The sequence below is a fragment of the Ranitomeya variabilis genome, chromosome 7 (genome assembly GCF_051348905.1).
Source record: "Ranitomeya variabilis isolate aRanVar5 chromosome 7, aRanVar5.hap1, whole genome shotgun sequence".
Taxonomy (NCBI): Eukaryota; Metazoa; Chordata; class Amphibia; order Anura; family Dendrobatidae; genus Ranitomeya; species Ranitomeya variabilis.
The window spans coordinates 90,840,179-90,865,375 of NC_135238.1; the positions used below are offsets into that span (position 1 = coordinate 90,840,179).

General features: G+C 43.6%; 1 protein-coding gene across 6 annotated transcripts in view; it reads left to right on the forward strand.

The window, feature by feature from the left end:
• The window catches only part of PMS1 (PMS1 homolog 1, mismatch repair system component), a 440,797-nt gene that overhangs the window by 63,190 nt on the left and 352,410 nt on the right, over positions 1-25,197 (forward strand). For all 6 annotated transcript variants that reach the window (XM_077275414.1, XM_077275416.1, XM_077275418.1 and 3 more), the window contains 2 exons: positions 2,505-2,650; positions 8,199-8,381. In XM_077275414.1, coding sequence (XP_077131529.1) covers positions 2,519-2,650; positions 8,199-8,381 — 315 coding nt within the window. In that variant the 5' untranslated portion in view covers positions 2,505-2,518. The remainder of the gene's footprint in view (positions 1-2,504; positions 2,651-8,198; positions 8,382-25,197) is intronic.

The window sequence follows — 25,197 nt, forward strand, 5'->3', positions numbered from 1 at the left end:
CCTACATTTAGGCTCTCAGCTGTGCACTGTTATCCACTCCCATCTCCTATATAATCAGGGCCCTGGTTAGCACTCATTGTCAGAGTAGCTTTTGCTGCATGGCTGGAGGTTGTTAGTGGTTATTATGTGAAAATGCTAAAAAACAGCCCTATGATGTTCCCAGCTTCAAACTTCAAGGGAACCTGTCACCCCGTTTTTTCAGTATGAGATAAAAATACCATTAAATAGGGCCTGAGCTGTGCTGGACAATAGTGTATTTTGTGTACCCTGATTCCCCACCTATGCTGGCGAAATACCTTACCAAAGTCGCCGTTTTCGCCTGTCAAGGTGGTCTGGTCAAATGGGCGTGGTGAAATCGCTTCTTCTCCCCCAGATCTTGCTTATCTTTCCGTTGGTGGCATAGTGGTTTGCGCATGCCCAACAGCGGAATGCACTGCGCAGCTGAAGAAAAAGCGCGATCTGCGCTATTCACCGCTTTATCGCTGGCGGCGGCCTTCTTCCTGAGGCCGCGCGTGTGCAGATGGAGCGCTCTGCTGTCCGGGGCTTCAGGAAAATAGGCGCGGGATGCCGCGCATGCGCAGATAGAGATCGCGGCGGCCATTTTCCTGAAGCCGATATGCGAACTCGGCTTCAGGAAAATGGCCGCCGCGATCTCCATCTGCGCACCTGCGGCATCCCACGGCCATTTTCCTGAAGCCCCAGACAGCAGAGCGCTCCATCTACACACGCGCGGCCTCAGGAAGATGGCCGCCGCCAGCGGTAAAGCGGTGAATAGCGCAGATCGTGCTCTTTTTCTTCAGCTGCGCAGTGCATTCCGCTGTTGGGCATGCGCAAACCACTACTCCACCAACGAAAAGATAAGCAAGATCTGGGGGAGAAGAAGCGATTTCACCATGCCCATTTGACCAGACCACCTTGATTGACAGGCGAAAACGGCGACTTTGGTAAGGTATTTCGGCAGCATAGGTGGGGAATCAGGGTACACAAAATACACTATTGTCCAGCACAGCTCAGGCCCTATTTAATGGTATTTTTATCTCATACTGAAAAAACGGGGTGACAGGTTCCCTTTAACTGTTGGTATAGTGTTTTAACATGGCGTGTATTATGAGAGTTCAATTTTGGTCTCATCTTACCAGACTATATTTTCCCAGTATTTCACATACTTGCCTAAATGTGGTTGACCAAACTTTAAAAACGCTTGCATATGCTTTTTGCTCAGCAATGGAGTCTTGCGTGTTGATGTGGCACACAGGTCATGAAGGTTGGGTGCATTACTTGTTGTTTTCTTTGAAACAATTGTATCTGCTGATTCCAGGTCTCGCCATAGGTGGTCCGTGGCTTTTGCACAACTCTTCTGATAGTTTTTTTTTTTTCACTTCTCTGTCCGAGATCTTGCAGGAAGCAAATGGTCGTGGCTGTTTTATGGTGAAATTATATGCTTTCCACTTCAGGATTATTGACACAATATTACTCACTGAAACCTTCAGTAGTTTAGAAATTTTTCTTTCAATGGCATCAGTATGTATTGCAACAATTAGGTTGCGTAGGTCTTGAGACATCTTACTGGTTTTACCCATCATGAGATGTTTCTTGTGTGGCACCTTGGTAATGAGACACTTATTATAGGCCATCAGTTGAACCAGCTGATATTATTTTTCACTGTGGCAGGAATGTTTTCTAATTACTGATAGCTTTCAGCCGGTGTCATGACTTTCTATGACTTTCTGCACCTCTCTTGCGTCATGTGTTCAATACTTTCCCTGTGTCATTTCTCATTATTACACATAAACTAGCTTAATTTATGGACATCTATGGTTTGATTTATTTGCCTGTGTGGTTTGGGTGGGTTGTTACCGACTTCTGGTGAGAATTTCATGTCAAGAGCACATTTAGAAATATATTTACGGTACTTAAAAAATTTGTGACGTATTCTATACTTATTTCACCCGCTGTATATGGTTTAACTTTGTAGGGGTTTGTGTTGACATTAAAGTTGGCTAAATAGCTTGGTAAAACATGTTGAATCTGTGATGCAAATTTTTTTAATTAATTCCAATAGATTAGTAGCCCTAATCTGCCTTGTAGGTGTATGTACCGTTCGTTATACTTCATTTTTTTTTTATAAAAATTTGAAATGTGAAGCATTTAAAAGATATTCATCCCTTTAATAATTTATTCTTCAGGAATGCACCCCTCTCCTGCCTCTTGGATCCAGCCATCTGCCCAGCTTCAGTATTGCTTATTAGCTCTATAGCAGTGAGCTTGTAAGCACTGCACTCATTGCGCTAAGTATTACCAACCCCAGATAGACGGCAGAAGTGACAGTAACCGAGGCAACTTGTAGTAATTACCATTTAAAATCTGTCTGTATTGAGAACAGAGAAGACTTTTCATAAGATGTAAATTGCAAAATTGCTGGTTTTTACCTATGGCATTTGTCTTTAATCTACTATGTTATTTTTCAGTGTATAATTGGCTGACTGTATGTTTTTGCTTTTTAGTTCTTCTGCTCAATATGCACCAGTTGTCTTCCTCCACAGTCCGTCTGCTATCTAGCTCCCAAGTGATAACTGCAGTGGTCAGTGTCGTAAAAGAACTTGTAGAGAATGCATTAGATGCACTTGCTACAAATGTTGAGGTGAAACTGGTATGTAGTTTTCTTTTTGTTTTGTTCTTGCATGAAAAGAGCTAATAGTCTGATGTTTATACCTTCACACTGACGAAAACTACAGTATCTCATAATGGACACACTGTGTCAGACCATTACCTTTAATTGGGTCCACTAGTGGGAATCTGTGAACATGCTTTCACACCCCAAACTATTTATATGTGCATGTAGCTCTTTCAAAAACAAGTCCAGCAATTCCTTTACATGGCCAGTCTGCTCCTCTGTTTCTGATAAATCAGCGTTTGTATTGATATGCAAATGAGGCTGAAGCCTTTGTCACTCCAGCTCTACTACAGGAGGAGGGAGTGCTGGGCGTGGAATAGAGGTGGAGTGACAGAGGTTTCAGACCTACAGCCTCATTTGCATATCAAGTCAGACGCTTATTTGTCCGGAATGGACTGTAAAGGGATTGGTACACTTACCTTTAAAAGAGCTATACACTGTGTGCAGAATTATTAGGCAAGTTGTATTTTAGAGGATTATTTTTATTATTGATCAACAACTATGTTCTCAATGAACCCAAAAGACTCATAAATATCAAAGCTTAATAACATAGTAACAGTTAGTAAGGCCGAAAAAAGACATTTGTCCATCCAGTTCAGCCTATATTCCTATATTCCATCATAATAAATCCCCAGATCTACATCCTTCTACAGAACCTAATAATTGTATGATACAATATTGTTCTGCTCCAGGAAGACATCCAGGCCTCTCTTGAACCCCTCGACTGAGTTCGCCATCACCACCTCCTCAGGCTAGCAATTCCAGATTCTCACTGCCCTAACAGTAAAGAATATTACAATTAATAAGTAATATTAATATTTTTGGAAGTTGGAGTGGTTTGTTTTTTTTAGATTTGGCTATCTTACGAGGATATCTGTTTGTGCAGGTAACTATTACTGTGCAGAATTTTTAGGCAACTTCATAAAAACCAAATATATTCCCATCTCACCAGGTAAACCAATATAACTGCACAAAATTTAGAAATAAACATTTCTGACATGCAAAAAACAAAACCCCAAAGAATTAGTGACCAATACAACCACCTTTCTTTATGATGACACTCAACAGCCTTCCATCCATAGTTGCTTGATCTGTTTACGATGAACATTGCGTGCAGCAGCCACCACAGCCTCCCAGACACTGTTCTGAGAGGTGGACTGTTTTTCCTCCCTGTAGATCTCACATTTTATGAGGGACCACAAGTTCTCTATGGGGTTCAGATCAGGTGAACAAGGGGGCCATGTTATTATTTTTTCTTCTTTGAGACCTTTACTGGCCAGCCACGCTGTGGAGTGGTTGGAAGCATGTGATGGAGCATTGCCCTGCATGAAAATCATGTTTTTCTTGAACGATACCGACTTCTTCCTGTACCACTGCTTGAAGAAGTTGTCTTCCAGAAACTGGCAATAGGCCTCGGAGTTGAGCTTCACTCCATCCTCAACCCGAAAAGGTCCCACAAGTTCATCTTTGATGATGCCAGCCCATACCAGTACCCCACCTCCACCTTGCTGGCGTCTTAGTCAGAGTGGAACTCTCTGCCCTTTACTGATCCAGCCTCTGGCCCATCAAGAGTCACTCTCATTTCATCAGTCCATTAAACCTTTGAAAAGTCAGTCTTAAGATAGTTCTTGGCCCAGTCTTGACGTTTTATCTTATGTTTCTTGTTCAAAGGTGGTCGTTTTCAGCCTTCCTTACCTTGGCCATGTCCCTGAGTATCGCACACCTTGTGCTTTTTGCTACTCCAGTAACGTTGCAGCTCTGAAATATGTAAAAACTGGTGGCAAATGGCATCTTGGCAGCTTCACACTTGATTTTCCTCAATTCATGTACAGTTATTTTGCGCCTTTTTTGCCCAATACGCTTCTTGCCACCCTGTTGGCTATTTGCCATGAAACGCTAGATTGTTCAGTGATCACGCTTCAAAAGTTTGGCAATTTCAAGACTGCTGCATCCCTCTGCAAGACATCTCATAATTTTGGACTTTTCATAGCCCGTCAAATGTCTCTTCTGACCCATTTTGCCAAAGGAAAGGAAGTTGCCTAATAATTACGCACACCTTATATAGGGTTTTGATGTCATTAGACAACACCCCTCCTCATTACAGAGATGTACATCACCTGATTTACTTAATTGGTAGTTGGCTCTCAAGCCTGAACAGCTTGGAGTAGGACAACATGTATGAAAAGTATCATGTGATCAAAATACAACTTGCCGAATAATTCTGCACACAGTGTATGCGAATATAAATAGTTTGCTGGTGAGATCCTGCTGACAAGTTCCCTTTAATTGCTTCTAGACCACCAATAGATTTTAAACGTCCTGGCGATCTGGCACCTTCTCTGCATTGACGTTGTAAAACTTTACTGCATAGGAGCGCAGCTGCATGTGATCGGAAGCGGTGATCCAACTATTAAAGACACACCGAAGTCTCCATAGAGAAGGCTCAGATAGTATGTTACTACCGGTGCTTTCTTCATTACTGTATGCACATCACTAAAGAAGCGCTGTGTACACAGTAATAGGAGGCGCTGATAGTGCATCCTCCGCCAAGTACAGCGGTCACATGATTGCTGTGTATAGTGAGGGAGCAGGACCTTCTGGATCATATGAGACCCACACAGCTCTTCTATTCAGCCACAACAAAGGAAATTTAGATAAAAATATTTCAGTATTGGAATGCTGGGGATGTGGCAGCTAGAAGTCTGTGTTGCTTAGAGTTATCAGGGGCACTCCCAGAGACTCCGAGAAGTAAACCACCGTTGGCACAGCCATGTCCAGTGGGTTTTAAGACTTGAGACCTACTACCTCCACTGAAGCCTTGGGATAAATTTAGGGCCCGAGGAGAAGAATCTGAGACCAAATCCTCCCTCTGTCTCCAGCACCAACAGCAGATCACTACCAGACGTAGCAAGACCTTGCTGGAAAAAAATCAGCAAAGTGAGTCCCTGGAGAGAGGAAGAAAGAAGACATATGTTGGGCTAAAGCTGGAATGTCCCCCTACCTACTCCATACCGCCATCTTTGGGGCTGCCATGCTCTTCGAGAATGTTTTTCCCTGTTGCAACATCTCTGCGATCTCTGCATGTGAGAGAACCTACTGAGATGCCACCTCACATTTTAAGTTCTCTGGTTCATTGTAGCTTGGCATCATTTTGGATCCCTGTGGAGGTTTTGCCCAATCTGGGAAAATGGAGATAGCCAGTTCCACTTTTTTACCCTTGTGAACGGACCTCTGTTTAAAGTAGAAGAATAAGAAAAGAGAGAGAAGGAGTTGAGAAGAAGAGAAAGGGAGGAAAAAAAGAAAAGTGAGCTTAAAGAAAAAATAAGAGAAGTGAAGGAAAGGTGGAGTAGGAAATGGGGAAAAAGGAGGAAGATGAGAGGAGTGAGAGTAGGAAAAGAAAGACTGACAAAAACCCTGAAATATAATGACCTTCTAGACATTCTGATATCTGTCTCCATTATCTACAGTATAACATGCCCAGTCTATCTGGCCATTAAAATAGAAGCGCAATTTATATATAAAAATACATATTTCTATTAATGCTATAAGCGTCGCCTATAACCAGAGCGTTGCAGCCATCTAATGTCGTAAAAGAGAATTACAACAATAAATCTTGAATAAAGGAGACTTTCTTCTTTTCAAAGGTGAACTTTAAAAATGCACCTTAACAACAAATAAATCAACTTCTTCCTCTCCTCAAACATAGTATTTATGTATATAAATTCAGCTCATCTACATTTAACCTGTTCCCGACATATGACGTACAGATATGTCATATGTCAGGTACATGATTTTGATGTGGGTTCGCAAGCCGAGTCAGAATCTTTCCCAGCAGATGGTGGCTGAATGTTTCATCCATTATTTCCATCTAACAGCTGTTGGTGGACCTGAGCTCCACCCATTGTTGTTATCCTGTTAAAGGGAATCTGTCAGCAGGTATTTGCTGCCTCATCTGAAAGCAGAATGATATAGGCGAAGAGACCCTGAATCCAACCATGTATCCCTTAGTTTATTGGATGCAACGGTTTTGACAACAGAGTTTTTAGATTTAGCAATGCAGCAGACCGTAGAAAGCTGCCCCCACCCACCCCAGACTCTGTGTACATACTCTATAGAAATTAGGCTTCTTGTCACAGGAGGGGCGGAGTTGAACTAGCATGCATGTGTTGCTTTTGTCCAGACCATGATAATCACCAGTTGATAAAACCTTCATTGTAAGCAGGCAGCACACAGCCTAACATGTGACACATCATTGAAATCTGTGTTTTTGACCCTTACCTGCTGACAGATTCCCTTCCAACACCGCTGTCAGTCTTTAATGCGTGCCAGCAGGGTGGCGCACCATTGTATGTGCTGTAATCGCAAACTCCCCAATCTCCCATCCTGCTGATATCCCAGTACTGAGCCGCTGCTGCCGTATGGGTCCCTGTTACTGCACCTACTGTGTGGTACAAAAACAATGCTCATCTTGGTGCCCCACATAGTATTGCCACTACTGTGTCTCTTATAAAGTAAAACTTATTCTTTATGCCCTCTAGATGGTAAAACAGACTGCTATAATGTAGAAATTCCCTGTGCAAGTGCCTTTGAAAACAGTGCCCATATTTTAAGCAGGAAGTGTCATCTTAACACTAATAATGTCCCCTGAGACTTCCCCTCTACACAGTGCCACCACAACTCCCTTAGACACAGTATGATGTCCCTACAGTTCCCCTCTATACAGTATGATGTCCCTACAGTTTCCCTCTGTACAGTATGATGGCCCCACATTTCCGCTCTATACAGTATGATGTCCTACAGTTCCCCTCTATACATTATGATGTCCCTACAGTTCCCCTCTGTACAGTATGATGTCCCCACAGGTCCCCTCTGTACAGTATGATGTCCCTACAGGTCCCCTCTATACAGTATGATGTCCGTACAGGTCCCCTCTATACAGTATGATGTCCCTACGATTCCCCTCTATACAGTATGATGTCCCTACAGTTCCCCTCTACACAGTATGATGTCCCTACAGGTCCCCTCTATACAGTATGATGTCCCTACAGTTCCCCTCTGTAGAGTATGATGTCCCCACAGGTCCCCTCTGTACAGTATGATGTCCCTACAGGTCCCCTCTATACAGTATGATGTCCCTACAGGTCCCCTCTATACAGTATGATGTCCCTACAGGTCCCCTGTATACAGTATGATGACCGTACAGGTCCCCTCTATACAGTATGATGTCCCTACAGTTCCCCTCTACACAGTATGATGTTTCTACAGGTCCCCTCTATACAGTATGATGTCCCTACAGTTTCAATCCACGGCCTACAGAACAGAGATCAGCAGTGCAGGGAGAATTTTGTCCCTGCTCCGCTCCAGAGTTTAACTGTATCGACACACTTTGATTTTCTGAATCGTGGACTCTAACCACACAGCTTTCAGTGACTTTTATTATTAAACATGAGATATGATTTGGTGTGTGTTTTCTGACAAGCATCTCTGACTAAACCCTCTGGCATTTTCTGTTTGTAATTTTTAGGAAAACTTTGGCTTTGATAAAATTGAGGTCAGAGACAATGGAATTGGAATTAAAGCAGCAGACACATCTGTTATGGGCATCAAGCATTATACGTCTAAAATATCTAGCTATGAAGATTTAGAAACCTTGCAAACATATGGGTTTCGTGGGGAAGCCCTGGGTTCAATCTGCTCAATTGCTGAGGTAAGTTGTGGAAATTAGTTGTTAAAAAGATTGTCTCAACATGGTTTTCAATTATAGGACTGTAGGAGTCCGCTGCTGTGTATCTGCCAATACACAAAATGTTTATCAATCACTAAAGGGATATTCTCAACAGAATAAATTGCTTAAATTAGTTGGTTAGCATGACAATAAGGAAAATTACAATTTACTTGCTCTTTTTGTCTGTTGTCATTTTCCTGCAATGATAGCTTTTGACTTTCATAGTGTACAGCTGGTTTCCACGGAGCTCGGTTACTAGTGCCTTCCCAGACTGTGGCGGAGAGTACATAGTAGTTGCATGCCTGGAGAGGAGTTCACTCCTTATATACTGGCTATCTCTCTCCAACCCGCTGATTTGCATGCTCACATCCCTCTAGCTCCCCCTACCTTTCAGCTTCTGACAAGCTGCTCTTATAAATCTTGCAAAATCACCAGCCCCCAGCATAGTCTCCTTCCAGAGTAGTTCTCCTTATCACAGCTCTCACATTCTTGAGCTGTGTGCATGTTCAAATGCCATATTATCTCTGTGTAAATACAGATTCTTAAAGTTCCAGTAAGGCCATGTGCACACGTTCAGTATTTGGACAGTATTTTACATCACTATTAATAAGCCAAAATCAGAAGTGGAATAATCAGAGGAAAAGTATAATAGAAAAACGTCACCACTTCTGGATTTATCACCCACTCCTGGTTTTGGCTTACAAATACTGATGTAACATACTGACCAAATACTGAATGTGTGAACGTGGCCTAATACTACAACTCCACTTCCCAGAACTGTCACTCGAGGAGAGCCCGTCCTGCCAAACATCATAAAGTAATAAGACTGCATTGCGCTGAGCTACTCAAGAGACAACTTGAGAATACCCATTTTCCTTAATGCTATCAATGAAATGCCATATTTTATGTGCTATCTGGTGTTATATCCCAACGCATCAGTGACTATAACATGATATCCTTAAAAATTGATGTGCAAGCCGGTGGTGTAATTGACTTGCGCGGCTGATAACACTCAAAGCAAAGGTAAAATCAAAGGAGTTTAATATTACAAGTTTTTAAAAGTCACCGCGTTTCAAGATTCTACATGACCTCTTCATCATTTGGTTTTTGTCCGGATGAAGAGGTCATGTAGAACCTTGAAACACATTGACGTTTAATAACCTGTAATATTAAACTCCTTTGATTTTACTTCTGCCTTGAGTGTTATCAGCAGCGCAAGTGAATTACACCACGAGCTTGCACATCAATTTCTCTGGTCTGTGTCTGATCGGTGTCTTGCGGCAGCTCTACATATACCTGTTTCATGTTTCTGGCTTGCAGCTATACCAGGTGAGTGGTTCTACATCTCTTATTCATCTTTACCCTCGGATAAGACCCTATTGCGCTTCTTGTCTCCTAGTTTTCTCTCTAATAATATCCTTAACCCCTTAGTGACAGAGCCAATTTGGTACTTAATGACTGAGCCAATTTTTACAATTCTGACCAGTGTCACTTTATGAGGTTATAACTCTGGAACGCTTTATCGGATCCCGCTGATTCTGAGATTGTTTTTTCGTGACATGTTGTACTTCAAGTTAGTGGTAACATTTCTTCGATATTACTTGCGATTATTTATGAAAAAAATGGAAATATGGCGAAAATTTTTAAAATTTTGCAATTTTCAAACTTTGTATTTTTATGCCCTTAAATCAGAGAGATATGTCACAAAAAATAGTTAATAAATAACATTTCTCACATGTCTACTTTACATCAGCACAATTTTGGAAACAATTTTTTTTTTTGTTAGGGAGTTATAAGGGTTAAAAGTTGACCAGCAATTTCTCATTTTTACAACACCATGTTTTTTTTAGGGACCACATCACCTTTGAAGTGATTTTGAGGGGTCTATATGATAGAAAATAACCAAGTGTGACACCATTCTAAAAACTGCACCCCTCAACCTGCTCAAAACCACATTCAAGAAGTTTATTAACCCTTTACGTACTTCACAGGAACTAAAACAATGTGGAAGAAAAAAATGAACATTTTACTTTTTTTTGCAAACATTTTACTTCAGAACCATTTTTGTTAATTTTCACAAGTGTAAAAACAGAAATTTAACCACAAATTTTGTTGTGCAATTTTTCCTGAGTACGCAGATACCCCATATGTGGAGGTAAACCACTGTTTGGGCGCACCGCAGAGCTTGGAAGTGAAGGAGCACCGTTTGACTGTTTCAATGCAGAATTGGCTGGAATTGAGATCGGACGCCATGTCGCGTTTGGAGAGCCCCTAATGTGCCTAAACAGTGGAAACCCCCCACAAGTGACACCATTTTGGAAACTAGACCCCCCAAGGAACTTATCTAGATGTGTGGTGAGCACTTTGAACCCCCAAGTGCTTCACAGAAGTTTATAACGTAGAGCCGTGAAAATAAAAAATCGCATTTGTTTTCACAAAAATGATTTTTTCGCCCACAAATTCTTATTTTCACAAGGGTAACAGGAGAAATTAGACCACAAAAGTTGTTGTGCAATTTCTCCTGAGTACGTCGATACCCCATATGTGGAGGTAAACCACTGTTTGGGCGCACCGCAGAGCTTGGAAGTGAAGGAGCACCGTTTGACTTTTTCAATGCAGAATTGGCTGGAATTGAGATCGGATGCCATGTTGCGTTTGGAGAGTCCCTGATGTGCCTAAACAGTGGAAACCCCCCACAAGTGATACCATTTTGGAAACTAGACCCCTTAAGGAACTTATCTAGATGTGTGGTGAGCACTTTGAACCCCCAAGTGCTTCACAGAAGTTTATAACGTAGAGCCGTGAAAATAAAAAATCTCATTTTTTCTACAAAAATGATCTTTTTGCCCCCAAATTTTTATTTTCACAAGGGTAACAGGAGAAATTAGACCACAAAAGTTGTTGTGCAATTTCTCCTGAGTACGTCGATACCCCATATATGGGGGTAAACCACTGTTTGGGCGCACCGCAGAGCTTGGAAGAGAAGGAGTGTCGTTTTACTTTTTCAATGTAGAATTGGCTGGAATTGAGATCGGACGCCATGTCACGTTTGGAGAGCCGCTGATGTGCCTAAACAGTAGAGACCCCCCACATATGACACCATTTTGGAAACTAGACCCCTTAAGGAACTTATCTAGATGTGTGGTGAGCACTTTAAACCCCCAGGTGCTTCACAGAAGTTTATAACGTAGAGCCGTGAAAATAAAAAATCTCATTTTTTCTACAAAAATGATCTTTTTGCCCCCAAATTTTTATTTTCACAAGGGTAACAGGAGAAATTAGACCACAAAAGTTGTTGTGCAATTTCTCCTGAGTACGTCGATACCCCATATATGGGGGTAAACCACTGTTTGGGCGCACCGCAGAGCTTGGAAGAGAAGGAGTGTCGTTTTACTTTTTCAATGTAGAATTGGCTGGAATTGAGATCGGACGCCATGTCACGTTTGGAGAGCCGCTGATGTGACTAAACAGTAGAGACCCCCCACATATGACACCATTTTGGAAACTAGACCCCTTAAGGAACTTATCTAGATGTGTGGTGAGCACTTTAAACCCCCAGGTGCTTCACAGAAGTTTATAACGTAGAGCCGTGAAAATAAAAAAATCGCATTTTTTCTACAAAAATGATCTTTTTGCCTCCAAATTTTTATTTTACCAAGGGTAACAGGAGAAAATGGACCCCAGAAGCTGTTGTACAATTTGTCTTGAGTACGCCGACACCCCATATGTGGGGGTAAACCACTGTTTGGGCGCATGGCTGAGCTCGGAAGCAAAGGAGCGCCATTTGACTTTTCAATGCAAAATTGACTGGAATTGAGATCGGACGCCATGTCGCGTTTGGAGAGCCCCTGATGTGCCTAAACAGCAGAAACCCCCCAAAAGTGACCCCATTTTGGAAACTAGACCCCCCATGGAACTTATCTAGATGTGTAGTGAGAACTTTGAATGCCCAAGTGCATCACAGAAGTTTATAATGCAGAGTCGTGAAAATAAAAAATATATATTTTTTAACAATAAAGATTTTTTAGCCCCCAAGTTTTTATTTTCACAAGGGTAACAAGAGAAATTGGACCCCAAAAGTTGTTGTCCAATTTGTCCTGAGTATGCTGGTACCCCATATGTGGGGGTAAACCACTGTTTGGGCGCACGGCAGAGCTCGGAAGGGAAGGAGCGCCATTTTGGAATGCAGACTTTGATAGAATTGTCTGCGGGCGTTATGTTGCCTTTGCAGACCCCTAATGTACCTAAACAGTAGAAACCCCCAACAAGTGACCCCATTTTGGAAAATAGACCCCCCAAGGAACTTATCTAGATATGTGGTGAGAACTTTGAATGCCCAAGTGCTTCACAGAAGTTTATAATGCAGAGTAGTGAAAATAAAAAATATTTTTTTCCCACAAAAAAAGATTTTTTTAGCCCCAAAATTTTTATTTTCACAAGGGTAACAAGAGAAATTGGACCCCAAAAGTTGTTGTCCAATTTGTCCTGAGTATGCTGGTACCCCATATGTGGGGGTAAACCACTGTTTGGGCGCACGGCAGAGCTCGGAAGGGAAGGAGCGCCATTTTGGAATGCAGACTTTGATAGAATTGTCTGCGGGCGTTATGTTGCGTTTGCAGACCCCTAATGTACCTAAACAGTAGAAACCCCCAACAAGTGACCCCATTTTGGAAAATAGACCCCCCAAGGAACTTATCTAGATATGTGGTGAGAACTTTGAATGCCCAAGTGCTTCACAGAAGTTTATAATGCAGAGTAGTGAAAATAAAAAACATTTTTTTTCCCACAAAAAAGATTTTTTTAGCCCCCAAATTTTTATTTTCACAAGGGTAACAAGAGAAATTGGACCCCAAAAGTTGTTGTCCAATTTGTCCTGAGTATGCTGGTACCCCATATGTGGGGGTAAACCACTGTTTCGGCGCACGGCAGAGCTCGGAAGGGAAGGAGCGCCATTTTGGAATGCAGACTTTGATAGAATTGTCTGCGGGCGTTATGTTGCGTTTGCAGACCCCTAATGTACCAAAACAGTAGAAACCCCCACAAGTGACCAAATTTTGGAAACTAGACCCCCTAAGGAACTTATCTAGATATGTGGTGAGAACTTTGAAAGCTCAAGTGCTTCACAGAAATTTATAATGCAGAGTAGTGAAAATAAAAAAATATATTTTTTTCCAACAAAAAAGATTTTTAGCCCCCAAGTTTTTATTTTCACAAGGGTAACAAGAGAAATTGGACCCCAAAAGTTGTTGTCCAATTTATCCCGAGTACGCTGATGCCCCATATGTGGGGGTAAACCACTGTTTGGGCGCACGGCAGAGCTCAGAAGGGAGGGAGTACCATTTGACTTTTTTAGCGCAAAATTGGCTGTCGTGTTTGGAGACCCCCTGATGTACCTAAACAGTGGAAACCCCCCAATTCTAACTCCAACCCTAACCCCAACACAGCCCTAACCCTAATCTCAACCCGATCCATAATCCTAATCACAACCCTAACGATAATCACAACCCTAACCCCAAAACAGCCCTAATCTCAACCCTAACCATAACCCTAATCAAAACCCTAAATCCAACACACCCCTAACCCTAATCCCAACCCTAACCCTAATCCCAACCCTAATCCCAAACGTAACACTAATCCCAACCCTAATCCAAACCCTAACCCTAATCCCAACTCTAACCCTAACTTTAGCCCCAACCCTAACTTTAGCCCCAACCCTAACCATAACTTTAGCCCCCGTCGTCACAAAAAAAGTTCAATGTAACCTTTTTTTTGTACGTCGCGTCCGCCATTTCCGCGGATGCGTGGCTGTAACTCTGCCCCCTCCTCCCCAGGACATAGACTGGGCAGCGGATGCGTTGAAAAACTGCATCCGCTGCCCACGTTGTGCACAATTTTCACAACGTGCGTCGGTACATCGGGCCGACGCATTGCGACCGCCCCGTACCGACGCAAGTGTGAAAGAAGCCTAAGGCTACTTTCACACTAGCGTCGTACTCGGCCCATCGCAGTGTGTCGGGCCGACGTACCGACGCTAGCGTTGTAAGCGCCGCACAACGGGTGCAGCGGATGCTGTTTTTTCAACGCATCCGCTGCCCCATTGTGAGGTGCGGGGAGGCGGGGGTGGAGTTCCGGCCACGCATGCGCGGTCGGAAATGGCGGACACGTCGCACAAAAAAGTTACATGTTGTTTTTTTTGTGTCGACGGTCCGCCGTCGCACGACGGATGCGACATGTGGCAATCCGTCGCAATGCGTCGCTAATGCAAGCCAATGGAGAAAAAACGCATCCTGCAAGCACTTTTGCAGGATGCGTTTTTTCTCCAACGACGCATTGCGACGGAAGCCAAAAAACGCTAGTGTGAAAGTAGCCTAACCCTAACCCTAGCCCTAACCCTAACCCTAAATTTAGCCCCAACCCTAACTCTAACCCTAACCCTAACCCTAACTCTAACCCTAACCCTAACTCTAACCCTAACCCTAACCCTAATTTTAGCCCCAACTTGTCTTCTCCTGCCGGCCGGCAGATGGCAGCAGATGGCGGGCGCACTGCGCATGCGCCCGCCATGATGAAAAAGCCGGCTGGCAGGAGAAGACAGAAGAGGACCCAGGGACCCCGGGTGAGTATGATAGGGTCCCCGAATCCCCCTATTTCTCTGTCCTCTGATGTGCGATCACATCAGAGGACAGAGAAATAACTGATCGCTTTTTTTTTTTTTTTTTTTTGCGGTCGCCGGTAAACTGTTAATTACCGGCGATCGCAAAGCAGGGGTCGGTGCAAACCGACCCCGATCATGTTCTTTGGGGTCTCGGCTACCCCCGGCAGCCGAGACCCCAAAGAACATCCGGGTGCCGGGCGGCGGGCGCACTGCGCGTGCGCCCGCCATTTTTTCCCGGAAAAAAGATGGCGGCGCCCATGGGGAGACACGAGGAGCACCGGGGGAGGTAGGTAAGTATTGGGGGCCATCGGGGACCACATTTCTCTGTCCTCCGATGTGCGATCACATCGGAGGACAGAGAAATTAAACGGCAAATCGCGTTTTTTTTTTTTGTTGTTGCGACCGCCGGTAAACGGTTAATTACTGGCGATCGCAACTCGGGGGTCGGTAAAAACCCCCCGAATCATGTTCTCTGGGGTCTCGGCTACCCTCGGCAACCAAGACCCCAGAGAAAATCCGACTCTGGGGGGCGCTATTCACTTTTTCCACAGCGCCGTTAATTAACGGCGCTGTGGATTAAGTACCCTTAGCGGCCGCCGTTAAAAGGCGTATCGGCGGTCGTTAAGGGGTTAAAGGGGTTTTCCCACAAGCAAAGTTAATTTTAATCAATAGATCTTGGAATAATAATAATTTCCACAACTTGATATGATTAATAAAATGTTTTTGTGCGGAGATAATCTTTTAAATGTGCCCCTGCTGTGTACTGTGTAATGGCTGTGTCTGACCGTACAGGAACATGGTCTGATCATACCACAGCTCCTGGGCAGTACACAGAAATTACAGCAGGGGATCACAGCAGATTCTTAGGGTATGTGCACACGTCTGGATTTCTTGCAGAAATTTCCTGAAGAAAACCGGAAATTTTCTGCAAGAAATCCGCATTTTTTTTTCGCGCTTTTTTTTAGCATTCTGCAAGCGTAATTAGCTTGCAGAATGCTAAAGTTTTCCAAGCGATCTGTAGCATCGCTTGGAAAACTGACTGACAGGTTGGTCACACTTGTCAAACATAGTGTTTGACAAGTGTGACCAACTTTTTACTATAGATGCTGCCTATGCAGCATCAATAGTAAAAGATAGAATGTTTAAAAATAATAAAAAAAATAAAAAAAATGGTTATACTCACCTGCAGGCGTCCGTTCCTATAAATGCCGGTGTGGTTCAGGACCTTCCATGACGTCGCGGTCACGTGAGCGGTCACATGACCGGTCTCGACCAATCACAAGACCGTGACGTCATCGCAGGTCCTTCACCGCACACCAGCTCTAGAAACCGAAGCGGCAGCATGCAGCTGAGAGGCGGTAAGACATCGAAGGTGAGTATATGACTATTTTTTATTGTAATTCTTCTTTTTTGACCAATTATATGGTGCCCAGTCCGTGGAGGAGAGTCTCCTCTCCTCCACCCTGGGTACCAACCGCACGTAATCTGCTTACTTCCCGCATGGTGTGCACAGCCCCGAGCGGGAAGTAAGCAGATCAATGCACTCCAAGGTGTGCGGAATCCCCTGCAATTCCGCATTTTAATGAACATGTTGCTTTTTTTTCCGCAATGCGATTTTTTCGCGGAAAAAGCTACATTTGCACAAAAAATGCGGAATACACTGAAAATAATGGGAGGCATATGTCACGTTTTTATAGCGAAAAAACGCGAAAAAAACGCGAAAAATACTGAACGTGTGCACATGGCCTTAGGGTATGTGCACACGTCAGGATTTCTTGCAGAAATTTCCTGTAGAAAACCGGTAGCATCGCTTGGAAAACTGATAGACAGGTTGGTCACACTTGTCAAACATAGTGTTTGACAAGTGTGACCAACTTTTTACTATAGATGCAGCCTATGCAGCATCAATAGTAAAAGATAGAATGTTTAAAAATAGTAAAAAAAATAAAAAAAATGGTTATACTCACCTGCAGACAGCCGATCTCCTCAGCGGCTTCCGTTCTTATAGATGGTGTGTGTGTGCAGGACCCTCGATGACCTCGCGGTCACACACCATCTATAGGAATGGAAGCGGCAGCATGCACCGCTCAGAGGCGGGAAGACTCCGGGGGCCATTGAAGGTGAGTATATGACTATTTTTTATTTAAATTTTTTTTTTTTACCAATTATGGTATATGGTGCCCAGTCCGTGGAGGAGAGTCTCCTCTCCTCCACCCTGGGTACCAACCACACATGATCTGCTTACTTCCCGCATGGTGGGCATAGCCACATGCGGAAAGTAAGCAGATCAATGCATTCCTAGGTGTGCGGAATCCCCGCAATTCCGCAAATTTAATGAACATGTTGCTCTTTTTTCCGCGATGCGATTTTTTTGCAGAAAAAAAATGCAACATTTGCACAAGAAATGCGGAATACACTGAAAATAATGGGAGGCATATGTAAGCGTTTTTTTCGCGTTTTTATCACGTTTTTATAACGAAAAATACTGAACGTGTGCACATGGCTTTACTGTGAGGTAAAACACTTCCCTTCCTGTTTTATCACATGAGCCAGTCCCCCTGAGCCCATAATAAATCAAGTAAGTGAGGTGGGAGCTCCTGCTGAGCTTCTATGTCACTAACTTGATTTATCAGGAACTCAAAGTGCTTGAGAAACAATTGCTCAAGTGATAAAATAAGCAGCTGGGCTTGATTTAGCATATGTACCTACTACTCAGGAGATCTCTAGTGATTAGGTATGTTGTCCAGCTTGGAACACATAAATACCTATGTTTACTCATTACATGCCATTGCGAAATTCTGACAAGTGGCATTTACATTTGTGTGAAAAAGTTTGTCCCCTTCTTGATATCCTATTCTTTTACATTTATCACACTTAAATGTTTCAGATCACCAAACATATTTAAATATTATTCAAAGATAACACAAATAAATACAAAATAAAGTTTTTCAATGATGGTCTTTATTATTAAGGTAAAAAGAAATCCAAACCTACAGGGCCATGTGTGAAAAAAGTGATTGCCCCCTAAACCTAATAACTGGTTGGTCCACCCTTAGCTGCAACAACTGCATTCAAGTATTTGCGATAACTCACAATAAGTCTTTTACAACGCTCTGTAGGAAGTTTGGCACACTCATCTTTGCAGAATTGTTTTAATTCAGCCACATTGGAGGGTTCCCGAGCATGAACTGCTAAGTGCGCTTCTGCTTGAGGTCACGAACAGTTGGCCGGACATTCTCCTTCAAGACTTTTTGGTAAACAGCAGCATTCATGGTTCCATTTACCAGAGCAAGTCTTCCAGGTCCTAAAGCAGCAAAACAGTCCCAGACATCACCATATTTTACTATAGGTATGATGTTCCTTTTCTGAAATTATGTGTTACTTCTACACCAGATGTATTGGGACGTACACCTTCCAAAATGTTCAACTTTTGCCTTGTTAGTCCACACAGTAGTCTCCCAAAAGTCTTGGGGATCATCAAGATGTTTTCTGGCAAAACTGAGAGGAGCCTTTATGTTCTTATTGCTCAGCAGTGGTTTTAGTCTTGGAGGTTTGCCATGCAGGCCATTTTTGCCCAGTCTCTTTCTTATGGTGGAGTCATGAACACTGAACTTAACTTAGGAAAGTGAGGCCTGCAGTTTTTTGAATGTTGTTGTGGGGTCTTTTGTGACCTCTTGATGAGTCGTCGCTGCTCTCTTGGGGTAATTTTGGTTGGCTGGCCAATCCTGGGAAGGTTCATCACTGTTCCATGTTTTTGCCATTTGTGGATAATGGCTCTCACCATGATTCACTGGACTCCCAAAGCTTGAAAAATGGCTTTATAACCTTTTCCAGGATGATAGATCTCAAGCATTGAAGATGTTTTGGTCTACTTAATTTTGTCAGGCAGGCCCTATTTGAGTGATTTCTTGATTGAGAACAGGTGTGGCAGTAATCAAACCTGCGTGTGGCTAGGGAATTTGAACTCAGTTTCCCAAAATTGTGATAAACCATAGCTAAAGGGATTGTCTGTAGTGATGAGCGAATATACTCGCTACTCGAGATTTCTCGAGCATGCTCGGGGGTTCTCCTGTTGTGTATCCGCTTTTTGGGCTCCCCTGGTGGTTGCTGGTGGTACTGGTGACTTGTTTGCACTTTGCTGCTTCTGTTCACCTGCTTCCATCAGCGTTTGGGAGTTTCCTATTTAGCCTTGCTCTCCAGTCATTTCCTTGCCGGTCATCATTGTAACCAGAGCCTTCGGTTGCATGTTCCTGCTACTAGTCTGCTGATCAGCTAAGTGGACTTTGTCCTTTTGTTTTGTATCTTTAGTCCAGTTTGCAGTTTTTGTAATTCTCTGTAGCTGGAAGCTCTTGCGGGCTGAAATTGCCACTCCTGTGTCATGAGTTGACACAGGAGTCTTAAAGTAATTTCAGGATGGTTTTTTGAAAGGGTTTTCAGTTGACCGTGAAGTCCTCTTTGTATCCTTCTGCTATCTAGTAAGTGGACCTCTCTTTGCTAAATCTACTTTCATACTGTGTATGTCTTTTCCTCTTATTTCACCGTTATTACATGTGGGGGGCTGCTATCATCTTTTGGGGTATTTCCCTAGAGGTAAGCCAGGTCTGTTTCTTCCTCTACCAGGCTTAGTTAGTCCTCCGGCTGGCGCGTGGCATTTAGGAAGCCGTAGGTATGCTCCCTGGCTACTATTAGTTGTGTGGTAGATTTAGCTCACGGTCAACTCGAGTTTCCATCACCCGAGAGCTCGTTCGTTATTTATATGTTTCTTACGTTCCCTTGCCATTGGGAACCATGACAGTATGACCGGCCATGTGTTAAACTTATTGGCAGAAGAAAGGAGAGAAAAAGGAAGTCTGTAAATTTTTTTTTTTTCTTTTTCCCTATGCTTGCTCCATAGTTGGATCAGTTGTATTTCAGCTCTAATTACTGCCTTTGCCTTTCTCTCCTTATAATCCTTGAATGGCTCTGAGCTCACCTGTTTAAATATGGATCCTCAGAGTTTGGCTGCAGGTTTAAATAATCTTGCTACGAAGGTTCAAAATTTACAAGATTTTGTTATGCATACTCCTATTTCTGAACCTAAAATCCCTACACCAGAGGTGTTTTCCGGAGATAGATCTCGGTTTCTGAATTTCAAATATAATTGTAAATTATTCCTTTCTCTCAGACCTCACTCCTCAGGAGATCCTGTCCAGCAGGTTAAGATTGTAATTTCTTTGCTGCGAGGTGACCCTCAAAATTGGGCATTTTCATTGGCACCAGGGGATCCTGCGTTGCTCAATGTGGATGCGTTTTTCCTGGCTTTATGGTTGCTTTATGAGGAACCTAATTTGGAGATTCAAGCTGAAAAAGCTTTGATAGCCCTATCTCAAGGGCAAGATGAAGCTGAGATATACTGCCAAAAATTTCGTAAATGGTCTGTGCTTACTCAGTGGAATGAGTGCGCCTTAGCGGCAAATTTCAGAGAGGGCCTTTCTGATGCCGTTAAAGATGTTATGGTCGGGTTCCCTGCGCCTTCAGGTCTGAATGAGTCCATGACAATGGCAATTCAGATTGATCGGCGTTTGCGGGAGCGCAAACCCGTGCACCATTTGGCGGTATCTTCTGAAGAGACGCCAGAGAAAATGCAATGTGACAGAATTATGTCCAGAAGCGAGCGGCAGAATTATAGGTGTAAAAATGGGTTATGCTTCTATTGTGGTGATTCTGCTCATGTTATATCGGCATGCTCTAAACGTACTAGGAAGGTTGACAAGTCTATTTCAATTGGCACTTTACAGTCCAAATTTATTTTGTCTGTAACCTTGATTTGTTCATTATCAGTTATTACCGTGGATGCCTATGTGGACTCTGGCGCCGCTCTGAGTCTTATGGACTGGTCCTTTGCCAGGCGCTGTGGGTTTGATTTAGAGCCTCTGGAAGTCCCTATACCTCTGAAGGGTATTGATTCTACACCTTTGGCTTGTAATAAACCACAGTTCTGGACGCAAGTGACTATGCGTATGACTCCAGACCATCAGGAGGTGATTCGCTTCCTTGTGTTGTACAATTTACATGATGTTTTGGTGCTTGGATTACCATGGTTACAGTCTCATAACCCAGTCCTTGACTGGAAAGCTATGTCTGTGTTAAGCTGGGGATGTCGGGGGGCTCATGGGGACACTCCTATGGTGCCCATTTCGTCATCTATTCCATCTGAGATTCCGGCATTTTTGTCTGATTATCGTGATATTTTTGAAGAGCCTAAGATTGGTTCACTCCCTCCTCACAGGGATTGTGATTGCGCCATAGATCTGATTCCTGGCAGTAAATTTCCAAAGGGTCGTTTGTTTAACCTATCTGTACCTGAACATGCTGCTATGCGCGAGTATATTAAGGAGTCCCTGGAAAAGGGACATATTCGTCCTTCTTCATCACCTTTAGGAGCCAGTTTTTTCTTTGTCTCTAAAAAGGATGGCTCTCTGAGGCCTTGTATTGATTATCGACTCCTGAATAAAATTACAGTCAAATATCAGTATCCGTTGCTTTTGCTGACTGATTTGTTTGCTCGCATAAGGGGGGCTAAGTGGTTCTCTAAGATTGATCTTCGTGGGGCGTATAATTTGGTGCGAATTAAGCAGGGGGATGAGTGGAAAACCGCATTTAATACACCTGAGGGCCATTTTGAGTATTTGGTAATGCCTTTCGGCCTTTCTAATGCACCTTCTGTCTTTCAGTCCTTAATGCATGATATTTTCCGTGAATATTTGGATAAATTTATGATAGTGTACTTGGATGATATTTTGATTTTTTCTGATGACTGGGAGTCTCATGTTCAGCAGGTCAGGAGGGTTTTTCAGGTTTTGCGGGAGAATTCTTTGTGTGTAAAGGGTTCAAAGTGTGTTTTTGGGGTTCAAAAAATTTCCTTTTTGGGGTACATTTTTTCCCCTTCTTCTATTGAGATGGACCCTGTCAAGGTTCGGGCTATTTACGACTGGACGCAGCCTACTTCTCTGAAGAGTCTCCAGAAATTCTTGGGCTTTGCTAATTTTTATCGTCGAGTTATAGCTGGTTTTTCTGGCGTTGCTAAACCTCTGACGGATTTGACTAAAAAGGGTGCTGATGTTGCCAATTGGTCCCCTGCTGCCGTGGAGGCCTTTCGGGAGCTTAAGCGCCGCTTTTTGTCTGCCCCTGTGTTGCGCCAGCCTGATGTTTCCCTTCCCTTTCAGGTTGAGGTCGATGCTTCCGAGATTGGAGCGGGGGCGGTTTTGTCGCAGAAAAGTCCCTACTGCTCAGTGATGAGACCTTGTGCGTTCTTTTCGCGAAAATTTTCGGCCGTCGAGCGAAACTATGATGTTGGTAATCGGGAGCTTTTGGCCATGAAGTGGGCATTTGAGGAGTGGCGTCATTGGCTTGAGGGTGCCAAACATCAGGTGGTAGTTTTGACTGATCACAAGAATTTAATTTATTTGGAGTCTGCCAGGCGCCTGAATCCTAGACAGGCACGTTGGTCGTTGTTCTTTTCCCGGTTTAATTTTGTGGTCTCGTACTTACCGGGTTCTAGGAATGTGAAGGCAGATGCTCTTTCTAGGAGTTTTGAGCCTGACTCTCCTGGGAATTCTGAACCTGCTGGTGTCCTTAAGGATGGAGTGGTTTTGTCTGCTGTCTCTCCTGATTTGCGACGTGCTTTGCAAGAATTTCAGGCGGATAGACCTGATCGTTGTCCGTCTGGTAGACTGTTTGTTCCTGACGAGTGGACCACTAGAGTCATCTCGGAAGTTCATTCTTCTACTCTGGCAGGTCATCCGGGAATTTTTGGCACCAGAGATTTGGTGGCTAGATCCTTCTGGTGGCCTTCCCTGTCTCGAGATGTGCGTGTTTTTGTGCAGTCTTGCGATGTGTGTGCTCGGGCCAAGCCTTGTTGTTCTAGGGCTAGTGGGTTGTTGTTGCCCTTGCCTATTCCGAAGAGGCCTTGGACGCACATCTCTATGGACTTTATCTCGGACCTCCCTGTTTCTCAGAAGATGTCTGTCATCTGGGTGGTGTGTGACCGTTTTTCTAAAATGGTTCATTTGGTGCCATTGCCTAAGTTGCCTTCCTCATCTGAGTTGGTCCCTCTGTTTTTTCAAAATGTGGTTCGCCTGCATGGTATTCCGGAAAACATCGTTTCTGACAGGGGTACCCAGTTCGTGTCTAGATTTTGGCGGGCAGTCTGTGCCAGGTTGGGCATTGATTTGTCTTTTTCGTCTGCATTCCATCCTCAGACCAATGGCCAGACGGAACGAACTAATCAAACTTTGGAGACTTATTTAAGGTGTTTTGTGTCTGCGGATCAGGATGATTGGGTTGCCTTTCTGCCGTTGGCGGAGTTTGCTCTTAATAATCGGGCTAGTTCTGCCACTTTGGTTTCTCCTTTCTTTTGCAATTCAGGGTTTCATCCGCGTTTCTCATCTGGTCAGGTTGAATCTTCGGATTGTACTGGAGTGGATGCGGTGGTGGATCGGTTGCATCAGATTTGGGGACAAGTGGTGGATAATTTGGAATTGTCCCAGGAGAGGACTCAGCAGTTTACTAACCGCCGTCGTCGTGTTGGCCCCCACCTTCGTGTTGGGGACTTGGTGTGGTTGTCTTCCCGTTTTGTCCCTATGAGGGTTTCTTCTCCTAAATTTAAGCCTCGGTTCATCGGTCCTTATAGGATTTTGGAGATTCTTAACCCTGTCTCCTTTCGTTTGGACTTCCCGGCATCTTTCGCTATCCATAATGTGTTCCATCGGTCGCTGTTGCGGAGATATGAGGTACCGGTGGTTCCTTCTACTGAACCTCCTGCTCCTGTGCTGGTGGAGGGTGAATTGGAGTACGTGGTAGAAAAGATCTTGGACTCCCGTATTTCCAGACGGAGACTTCAATATCTGGTTAAATGGAAGGGCTATGGTCAGGAAGATAATTCTTGGGTAACTGCCTCTGATGTTCATGCCTCGGATTTGGTTCGTGCCTTTCATAGGGCTCATCCAGATCGCCCTGGCGGTTCTTGTGAGGGTTCGGTGCCCCCTCCTTAAGGGGAGGGTACTGTTGTGTATCCGCTTTTTGGGCTCCCCTGGTGGTTGCTGGTGACTTGTTTGCACTTTGCTGCTTCTGTTCACCTGCTTCCATCAGCGTTTGGGAGTTTCCTATTTAGCCTTGCTCTCCAGTCGTTTCCTTGCCGGTCATCATTGTAACCAGAGCCTTCGGTTGCATGTTCCTGCTACTAGTCTGCTGATCAGCTAAGTGGACTTTGTCCTTTTGTTTTGTATCTTTAGTCCAGTTTGCAGTTTTTGTAATTCTCTGTAGCTGGAAGCTCTTGCGGGCTGAAATTGCCACTCCTGTGTCATGAGTTGACACAGGAGTCTTAAAGTAATTTCAGGATGGTTTTTTGAAAGGGTTTTCAGTTGACCGTGAAGTCCTCTTTGTATCCTTCTGCTATCTAGTAAGTGGACCTCTCTTTGCTAAATCTACTTTCATACTGTGTATGTCTTTTCCTCTTATTTCACCGTTATTACATGTGGGGGGCTGCTATCATCTTTTGGGGTATTTCCCTAGAGGTAAGCCAGGTCTGTTTCTTCCTCTACCAGGCTTAGTTAGTCCTCCGGCTGGCGCGTGGCATTTAGGAAGCCGTAGGTATGCTCCCTGGCTACTATTAGTTGTGTGGTAGATTTAGCTCACGGTCAACTCGAGTTTCCATCACCCGAGAGCTCGTTCGTTATTTATATGTTTCTTACGTTCCCTTGCCATTGGGAACCATGACATTCTCCTGAGTATTTTTTAGTGCTCGGTGTATGTTTTTCTTGCCGCAGCTGAATGATTTACATCTGATAGCCAGCATAAGTACATGTGGGGGTTGCCTGGTTGCTATGGAATCCCTACATGTACTTATGCTGGCTAATAGATGTAAATCATTCAGCTGCGGCAATAAAAACTAAATCTCCGAGCACTAAAAAATACTCTGAGGACCCCCGAGCATGCTCGAGAAATCTCGAGTAATGAGTATATTCGTTCATCACTATTTGTCCTCTACTAAGACAACCCCTTTTTGAATTAAATATTTGGCCTAATAGAAATTAAAAAAAAAAACTTTATACTCCTCTACCATGCTGGCACCATTCCCACTGTATCTGCACTCAGTGCTGGGAT